Here is a 10,706-nt window from a genome sequence, read left to right as displayed (position 1 = left end):
TATTTTCAATATTCTCCTCCAACACCATAACTCAAACACATCAATTTTTCTAAGATCTTCCTTATTCACTGTCCAAGTTGCGCGTGCATATGAGGTTACTGAAAATACCATGGCTTGGGTCAGGCGCACCTTAGTCCTCAAGCTGACATCTTTGTTCTTCAACACTTTAAAAAGGTCTTGTGCAGCTGATTTGCCTAATGCAATACGTCATTTGATTTCTTGGCTGCTGCTTCCATTAGTGTTGATGGTTGACCCTAGAAAAATGAAGTCTCTGACAACTTCAATCTTTTCTCCATTGATAAGAATGCAGTTTATTGGTCCAGTGGTAAGGACTTTTGTTTTCTTGACATTGAGATGCAATCCATACCGAAGGCTGTGCTCTTTGATCTTCATCAGTAAGTAAGAAGGCTAGAAGTCCAAATTCCGAGTGCCAACTCTAGGAAAGCCTCCTTGTGTCCTTTCGGCACCTGTAGGCCCAGCAGTCCTTGGATACTTCCTCCTCTTCTTTCTTGGTGGTAATCATCCTTCCTTATCTGTTCACGGCTTTCTCCTTTGATCTTTGTCAAAGCTGTTGAAGGTCACACCCCTGGGAAACATTGGGTCAGGGCTGTGATGGGATTAAGGGTATTACAGCCCAATCTGAACCCTTTTATTGGTTTATCACATAAGTGTCACATATCATCACCTAACTAACTGCCAAGCCATTGAGAATCATGGTCCTACCAGATTGACACATATTGGGGGTGTGGGGGGGGGAGACACAATTCAATCTAAGACAAACTGCTTAAAGCTTATGCACAGAAGTGAGATACATGACAATAACAGCACAAGACACAGATGAAGAAAAATGGAATTATAATGTTTTATAGTTCTTTCAGTGTTTGGGATATAGCAGAGTACTATTTTAAGGTAACCCAATCCCATGTCATACAGTTGATTCTGACTCCTAGTGACATTACATAGGGTTTCTGAGACTATAACTCTTTATTGGAGCAGAAAGTTACATCTTTCTCCCATGGATGGGCTGGTATATTGTGTATATTGTAATCTCTAACCACTAATATTATAAAAGACTACAACTAAACAACAGATGAGATAAAATGAAATAATTTTTCAAATACCTGAGTAATCAAAGAAAAAGGAAAAGAAAACAAAGGATGAGACAAATAAAAGCCACCAAGTAAGATGGCATATTTAAATTCAACTCTATCAGCATTTATATAGTATGTAAATGGATAATAAATATACATTTATTTATTTATTAAATAAATTTACATAGTATGTAAATGGAAATAATAAATTATGTTCAAAAGAGTAAAGAAAGAACATGTTCAAAAGAGTTAAAGAAATACATGGAAAATATAAAAAACGACCCAATTAAGTTTGCAGAGATGAAAAACAACAAGCTTATTCCAAAAAATAAATGATAATGCAAAGGATGTAAAACAGTGAAGACTATTTTGGAGAACAAGAACACAATTGATTTACAGTATCTAATTTCAAGAATTACTATAAAGCTAAAGTAATCAAGATTGTATTGTACTAACACAATGATAGGCAAATATATTAATGGATTAAAATAGTGAATCCAAAAATAAAGTCATGGATAAATTGGATAAATTTAATAAAACATATAAATTTATAAGCTAATACAACATACAACATGGATGATTCTCACCTGCATAATAGTGAGAGAAAGCAGACAGACACAAAGAACTACATATGATTCTAATCCTATAAATTTTAAGAATAGAAAAAAAAAAACTTATTTATGGTCATATAACTCTAGGAGTATTAAGTGGAAAGGGACTGGAAATGTTTTATATATTGATTTAGGTGGTGGTTACATGGTATATGCAAAAGTAATAAATAATTGAGTTGTACACTTAAAAGCAGTATACTTTATATAGTGTACTATACACATGTTATTCTTCAATAAACAGAGAAACTTACTAATTCATCAGCAGCATCTTTTGCTATTCTGGATCATATAGTCAAAAAAATTAAGACAATCTTGTAGTGTAGTGAATTATAGAAATGTCTCTTTTAGTCATAGTGTGTAACTTCCACCGAACAATGTTTCTGATAGGATGACATGATTCAGCTGTGGATGGTAGTTCATTGTAATTATAAAAACCTGAAATTCTAGCATGGTTATAAAATGAGCCATCTCAGAAGCAGGAGGTGGAATCTCAGTACCACCAAAAAAGAGCTAGGAGTGGAGCATGTCCTTTGGACCCGGAGATCCCTGTGCACTGAACCTCCTTAACCCAAGGATAGAAAATTGTGATGCCAGAGGAGCAGCAGCAGAACCAAGAATCAGAGCATGAGACAGAGCAGTGGACTGCCCAGTCCCAGGAGCAAATAAAGCTGAGTGACTTTGGGTAGAAAGCTTGCTTGTAGAGTGGGGCGCCACCAGGCACTAAGTTGGGGGGGGGTGCTGAATGCCTTCAGGTTGTGGGTTATGGTGGAGTGTTGTGTCCTGTGGGCTGACTGGACCAGCTATGCCCTGAGTATTTCCTGATTCTGTATTGAAACTTGTTAACTTCCCTAATGGACTCCTGGTGTGGAGCTGTAGGATCAGCATTATGATAGACTGTGTGTGAGCCAGCAGGTCTGCAGTTCAAACCCATCAGCTGCTCCTTCAGAACTGACTTGAGCACACTTAACAACAACTTCCCTAATAAACTCCATAAGTTGCAGTATGGTATCTGAGTTTTGTGTAGGCATTGCAATGAATTATTGAACCAAACTGAGTGGAGAGTGTTGTGGAAAGGTATCGTTGGTGCCTTGCGTTTTTCAACTTTTTTTTTTTTTTTTTTTTTTTGCAGACTACAGACTATATTTCCATCTGTCAGGCATAGACTCTTCCAACTAAGTTGGATTATCTTCATGGATTAAGAATAGCTAAAAGATGGGTTGGACGTACCAAATAAATTGCTCTGCAGATGTGGGACCAGATATTTCTTTGCCCCCATGAGAACAGGTCATAAAGTGAGCTCTAGAGCCTGTATATAGTGCCATCTTTGTGCTAATTATCACACACTTTGATGAAAAATCTATTAAACTGTGGTAATACTAATAGCCAGTATTCTGATCGCCCTCTTAATGCATGTTGTTAATAGATGTCTCTGTAAAAATAACATGATAAATACACATTTAAATAGTTTGGACTACAATATTGAAGTTGTCAAGGATTTCATTTTAGTTGGATCTACAATAGATACTCATGGAAGCAGCAGTCAAGAAATTAAATGACGCATTGCATTGGGCAAATCTACTGCACAAGCCATCGTTAGAGTGCTAAAAAACAAATATGTTACTTTGAGAACTAAGATGGCCCTGATCCAAGCCATAGTATTTTCAATGGCCTCATACGCATGTGAACGGTGGACAATGAATAAGGAAGACCTTACAACTGATGCATTTCAATTATAGTACTAGAGAAGAATACTGAATTTACCATGGACTGCCAGAGGAATAAACAAATCTGTCTTGGAAGAAGGACAACCAGAGTGCTCCTTAGAAGCGGCAAAGATGATGAGACTTCCTCTCTCCTACTTCGGACATGTTAGCAGCAGGGACCAGTCCCTGGAGAAGGACATCATGCTCGGTAAAGTGGAAGGTCAGTGAAAAACAGGAAGAGCCCCAATAAGATGGATTGGCACAGTGACAGTAGGAATGGTGCAGGACCGGGCAGTGTGTTTCCTTCTGCTGTGCACAGGGTCACTATGAGTTGGAACTGACTTATACATTACCTAACAATAACAACACGCATTAGACCCTGTGTTAGGCAGTTCGCATGCTTTATCTGACTTACTCCTCACAACACTGAGGAAGGTGCATCTCCATTTTACAGACAAAGACACCTGAGGCACAGAAAGGTTAAGTAACTTACCTAAAGTCACACAACTAGTAAGTTGGCAGAGATGGAATTCAAACCAAGGCAGACTCTGGTTCTACACTGTATTGCAGCTGTCAACTAGTCTTCATTTCCATTTGAAATTGTTTAGACCGAAACTGTCTATCAGTTTGTGTTCTGTTGGGATGCTGGAAGCTATGTCACCAGGATTTTGAAGTTTGAATGCTGGAAGGGTCACTCATGGTGGACAGGTTCCAGGTGACCTTCCAGACTAAGACAGACTCAGAAGGAGAGGTGGACTACTTATGAATAACAGTTAACACTGTCAGATAGCACCAGTGTGTTGAATATTGAAACATGATGAATGGCACCAGAATCTTGTCAGATACAGTGCCAGAAGATGAGACTCTCAGGTTGGAAGGCATTCAAAATACTCAAAATATGACTGAGGAAGAGCTGCACCCTCAAAGGACATGGAACCCATACACGTGGATACCATAGGCATCAGTGCACTGAAATGGACTGGCATTGGCCATTTTGAATCCGACTAATCACATGGTTTACCAGGCAGGGAATGACAAATGGAAAAGGATTGACATCACATGCATTATCAAAAAGAACACTTCAAGATCTATCATGAAGTATAATGTTGTCTGTGATACAATAATACCTATATGCCTACAAGGAAGACCAGTCAATACCACATTATTCAAATTTATGCAAAAACCACTGAAGCCAGTGATAAAGAAATTGAAGAATTCTACCAGCTTCTTCAGTCTGAAATTGATCCCACGTGAAGTCAAGGTACACTGATAATTACTGGTGACTGCAAATCAAAGATGAAGGATCAGTAGTTGAAAAATATAGTCTTGATGATAGAAATGATGATGGCGATCGAATGATAAAAGTTTACAAGATGGATGACTTACTTCTTCATTGTAACACCATACAAAGACATGGACTTCACCAGATGGTGAACTGACAACATCTATGGAAAGAGAGCCATGTTTGTGCCCTTTCCAAAGAGTGGTGACCCAATGGAATGCAGAAATCATTGAACAATATGATTGCTATCCCACACGAGTAAAGTTTTGCTGAAGGTAATAATACAAAACAGCTACAACCATACATGGACAGAACTTCCAGAAGTTCAAGCCGGATTCAAAAGAGGACGTAGAAGGAGGGATATCATTGCTGATGTCTGATGGATCTTGACTGAAAGCAGAGAATACCAGAAAGATGTTTACCTGTACTTTATTGACTATGCAAAGGCTTTCCATTGTGTGGCTCATGACAAGCTATGGACATCATTGCGAAGTCTGAGTATTCCAGAACACTTCATTGTGCTCATGAGGAATCTGTACCTGGACCAAGAGACAGCTGTTTGAACAGAACAAGGGAAGACTGAATGGTTTAAAATTAATAAAGGTGTGCATCACGGTTGTATTCTTTCACCATACTTATTCAACCTGTATGCTGAGCAAATAATCCAAGAAACTGGATTATATGAAGAAAAACATGGCATCAGGGTTGGAGGAAGACTCATTAAACAACCGGTGATATGCAGATGATCTAACCTTGCTTGCTAAAAGTGAAGAGGACTCAAAATACTGCTAAAGCTCAAAGACAACAGAATTCAGTATGGGTTTCATTTCAATGTAAAGAAAACAAAAGTCCTCACCACTGGACCAATAAACAACATCCATATAAATGGAGAAAAGATTGAAGTTGTTAGAGACTTCATTTTGCTCAGATCAACCATCAACACACTCATGGAAGCAGCAGTCAAGATATCAAATGATGTATTGCCTTAGGCAAATCTGCTGCACTAGACCTCTTTAAAGTGTTGAAGAGCAAAGATGTCAGCTTGAGGACTAAGGTGCACCTGACCCAAGCCACGGTATTTTCAATAACCTCATATGCATGTGAAACTTGGACAGTGAATAAGGAAGACCACTGAAGAATTGATGCCTGTGAGTTATGGTGTTGGAGAATATTGAAATTATCATGGACTGCCAAAAGAACAAACAGATCTATCTGTGTTGGAAGAAGTGCAGCCAGAGTGCTCCTTGGTAGCCAGGATGGCCAGACTTCATCTCTCATACTTCAGATATACATATCATCAGGAGGGACGAGTCACTGAAGAAAGACATAATGTTTTGGTCAAGTGGAGGTTTGGAGATGAGCTGGCACAGTGGCAGCAGCAATGGGCTCAAGCTTATTAATTGTGAGGATGGTGCCGTACGTGGCAGCATTTCTTTCTGTTTTGCATAAGGTCGCTATGAGTTGGAATTGACTCGAGGACACCTAACAACAACAAACCTAAATTGTAACTTATTTCAGTCGCCCATTATTTATCTATCTATCATCTTTCCTCACACCTTCATCTAGTAACTAGCTGGAAAATGAAAAGACACATGTAACTACAACATCAGACATACTGCCTCATTGAAGGCTCACAGGCCTTTCCCATTTCATTTCATAAGCAAGAAAGTGAATCAACTGTCTAGTTTTCAGGACGAATAACGGGCCACAACTAGCCTGCCTATTGATTTACTTCACAAATGTTTTATAAATTTGCACAGGTATCAAACTGGTATATGCAACTGAGGTGTTCAAAGAAACCATCAATCCAAAGCTTTAAAAAAGTTTTTCTGTATATTAAATACATTTTCCAAACCAAAGTACCCATGTTTTGTTGTTAAGTGTTGGCCATAAGTGCTGTTCAGGGTTCCTGAAAAGTGGTTGGTGGCCTTGAACTGGCAACTCTGTGGTGAGCAGTCCATTTCTTATCCTACAATGCCACACATTAATAGCTATTAACTAGTGATCATTATCACAATGTAATCACATATGGAGATGGAAAAGAAGCAAAATAGGCCTTTCCCCATGATGTTAGCCATCAACAGCAGTTTGTCTACGTTAAATCCAGATAAATAGCGGACTTCATACTTACTGAATCGACAAGGTTTTCTGTTTTGTCTATCAGTAGTTCCAATCTTTCTCCACGGTGAGCCACCAGATCTAAAAATTAAACACAAGACACAACAGAAGCGATTATGCTTTCCGTTACACATCTGGCATCTCCTTTTGTCTGTTTTCAACCAAACCTGCTATTAATTACAGTTGGTATTCTTGGCAACTCACGTTCACTATAGAAGCGTTCACACTTAAGTCATCAAAGATTTCAGTAAAGCTTAGCAATTAAAATTGTTGCTAAGTGCTGTGGAGTTAGTTCCGACTCATAGCGACCTTGTATTTGGTTTCCGAGGAGCACCTGGTGGGTTTGAACTGCCAACCTTGCCGTTAGCCAAATTTAAGTTGTTGTTGTTATGTGCCGTGGAGTCGGTTCCGACTCATAGAGACCCTGTACAGGGTTTCCGAGGCTGTAAATCTTTACGGGAGCAGAAAGCCTCATGTTTCTCCCGTGCAACAGCTGGTAGTTTCAAACTGCTGACCTTGTGGCTCACAGTCTTGGAAATTTGTTTCTGAAAAGGGCTAGATGCAATTTTAGGATTTCATGGGTCATAGGTCTCTGTTGCAACTAGTCAACTTTGCCAGATGTAGACAATATGTAAATGAATGGGTGTGACTTTTGTCTGCAAACCCCTGAACGAAAGTTATGACCTGAAGGGTTTAAAAAAGAAAGAAAATCCCAAATTAAGTGAGGGAATGATAGCATGAGGAGTCTGCAAACCCTCTCCCAACAAAATAGCTAGAAAGTGAATATTATAAAACAACAAAATAGGCTTTAAATGCCTGTAAATTGTGGATGTCCTAAGGGCATACAGCAAAGAGGAGACAAATTTCAACAAGAAAACAAATTCTTGGGAACTAGAAGTCTGTGGCAGTTTAACCATGATATGCTCCCTCCCTTCCTCCCCCAGCTCAGTGAGAAGGAAGCTCTATTCCTGGCGAGTGCAGCCAAGAACATGGGGGCTCCCTTTACCACAGCTCCCAGTAGGGCTACGGTTTCCTATCAAGAGGGACAGGTAACCAGCACTCCTCATCTCATTCCCCAGTTCCAAGTTATCAAGGATTTCATTTTACTTGGATCCACACAACCACTGTCCATAAAAGCAGCAGTAAGGAAATCAAATAACTGATTGCACTGGAAAAGGCTGGTGCAAAAAAATTTCTTTAAAGTGTTAAAGAGCAAAGTTGTCACTTTGAGGACTAAGGTTCACCTGACCCAAGCCATAGTACAATCATCGCATATACAAATGAAAGATGAACAAAAAATAAAGACCAAAAATTGATGCATTTAAATTATGGTATTGGCAAAGAATATTGAGTATACCAAGCACTACTAGAAGAATGAACAAAACAAATCTGTCATTGAAAAAGTATAGTCAGAATGCTTGCTCCTTAGAAGCGAAGATGGTGAGACTTCATCTCACATACTTTGGACATGCTATCAGGATGGACCAGTCCCTGGAGAAGGAGAAAGAACCTCAATGAGGTGGCCAGCGCCATGACTACAATGATCATGAACATTCTATTATATGTAGGGCCATGAAAATCAGAAGACTTGTGGGATGACATCAGGAATAGTATACCGGAAGAAAGCAAAAGGTCATTAAGAAGACAAGGAAGAAAGAAAAAAAATGGATGTCAGAAGAGACTCTGAAACTTGCTCTCCAGAACAGATATTAAAGCAAATGGAAGACATGAGGAGGTAAAAGAGGTGAATAAAAATTTGAAAGGTCAGCCCGAGAAGACAAAGTCAAATGTTATAACGAAATGTTCAAGGACCTGGAGTTAGAAAACCAAAAGGGAAAAATTCAAACCTTGACTTGCAACACTGAAAGACTCGATGGGCAAAACACTGAATGACCCAGAAAGCAGCAAGAGATGGAAGGACTACACAGAGTCCCTGCACCAAACAGAAACGGGTGATGGTCAACCATTTCAAGAGGTAGCATATGGTCAAGAGTCGATGATACTGAAGGCAGAAATCCAAGGTGTACTGAAGGCATTGGCAAAGAACAAGCTCCAGGAATTGATGGAATACAAACTAAAATCTTTCAACAAACTCATGCCGCACTGGAGCCACTCATCTAGGCCAACTGACTAAAAGAGATCCATATTTGTGCCCATTTCAAAGAGAGGTGACCCAAAAGAAAGCAGAAATCATTAGACAGTATCATTAATATCGTAAGCAAGTAAAATTTGGCTAAAGATAATTCAAAAATAACTACAACAGTACACTGACAGAGAATTACCAGAGTTTTAAGCTAGATTCAAACCAGAATGTGGAATAAGGGAATATCACTGCTGATGTCTGATGGAACTTGGCTGAAGGCAGAGAATATAAGAAAGGTGCTTATCTGTGCTTTACTGACTACGCAAAGGCTTTTGATTGTGTGGATTATGACAAGCTATGAATCACCTTGAGGAAAATGAGTATTCCAAAGCACTTAACTGTGGCAGCTGTTCAAACAGAATGAGGGAACACTGAATGGTTTAAATGTAGGAAAGGTGTGCACGAGGCTTGTATTCTTTCACCATACTTGTTCAATCTATATGCTGAGCAAATAATTCGAGAAACTGGATTATATGAAGAAGAACGTGGCATTAGGATCAGAGGAAGACTCATTAACAATCAGAAATATGCAAATGATGCAACCTTGCTTGCTAAAAGTGAAGAGGACTTAAAAAACTTACTGATGAAGACCAAAGACCACAGCCTTGGTATGGGTTGCACCTCAGTTTAAAGAAAATAAAAATCCTCACTACTGGGCTAATAAATCACATCAAGATAAATGGAGAAAAGATTGAAATTGTCAAAGACTTCATTTTGCTCACATCAACACTCATGGAAGTGGCAGTCTAGAAATCAAATGATATATTGCATTAAGCAAATTTCTACAGAAGATCTCTTTAAAGTGTTCAAGAGCAAAGATATCAGTTTGGGGACTACGGTGCACCTGACTGGTATTTTCTACAACCTTATATGCATGTGAAAGTTGGACAATGAATAAAGAAGACCGTAGAAGAATTGATGCATTTGAGTTATACTGTTGAAGGAGAATATTAAAAGTACCATGGACTGCCAAAAGAACAAATGAATCTTTGTTGGAAGAAGTACAGCCAGAATGCCCCTTAGAAGCCAGGATGGCCAGATTTTGTGCATCATACTTTGGACATATTACCAGGAGGGACCAGTCTCTGGAGAAGGACATCATGCTTCGTAAAGTGGAGGGTCAGCGAAAAAGAGGAAGACTCCCCAGTGAGATGCATTGGCAGCATCCATGGGCTCAAGCGTGGCAATTGTGAAGTTGGTCCAGGATCGAGCAGTGTTTCGTTCTGTTGTGCATAAATTCGCTATGAGTTGGTACTGACTCGATGGCATCTAACAACAACAATAAAAACACAAACTGCCCCAAGAGACCTAAGAAGAATTAGTGATTTCCAAACTTCACACAAGGATGAGCCAGACCCAGATTGTTAAGTGGATTCTACTAAACAGTAGTTCAAGAAGGATTGGTAACAGTGTTTTAAAATGAATTCTTTCAAAAATACAGAAGAAGAGGAAACAATTCTCTATTACTTTGTCATTGTTGTTGGGTACTGTCAATGTTATCCATAGCTTGTCAAGACCCACACAGTCGAAAGCCTTTGCATCGTCAATAAAGCACAGAAGTATCTTTCTCACGTTCTGGTGTGCTGTAGGATAAGCACTGGACTGCAAGGCCAGTTTGAACTGCAAGGCAGAGGTTCAAACCCACCAGCCACTCCTCAGAAATCCTATATAGGGTTGCTATGAGTTGGAAACGACTTGACGGAACTTAACAAAAAGCAGCTTTTTGGGTTTGTTGTTGTTGGTGTTGTTGTTGTTGGT

At 39.2% G+C, this 10,706-nt stretch overlaps 1 protein-coding gene across 2 annotated transcripts in view; it reads right to left on the bottom strand.

Moving 5' to 3' along the window:
* Positions 1–10,706, bottom strand: part of VAMP7 (vesicle-associated membrane protein 7) — a 73,010-nt gene that overhangs the window by 15,285 nt on the left and 47,019 nt on the right. For both annotated transcript variants that reach the window (XM_006876848.1, XM_006876849.1), the window contains one exon: positions 6,819–6,886. In XM_006876848.1, coding sequence (XP_006876910.1) covers positions 6,819–6,886 — 68 coding nt within the window. The remainder of the gene's footprint in view (positions 1–6,818; positions 6,887–10,706) is intronic.

Source organism: Chrysochloris asiatica, unplaced genomic scaffold, assembly GCF_000296735.1.
Source record: "Chrysochloris asiatica unplaced genomic scaffold, ChrAsi1.0 scaffold00419, whole genome shotgun sequence".
NCBI classification, from domain to species: domain Eukaryota; kingdom Metazoa; phylum Chordata; class Mammalia; order Afrosoricida; family Chrysochloridae; genus Chrysochloris; species Chrysochloris asiatica.
Note: the sequence above shows the minus strand (reverse complement) of the source record. Positions and strands in the feature narration are given on the sequence as shown.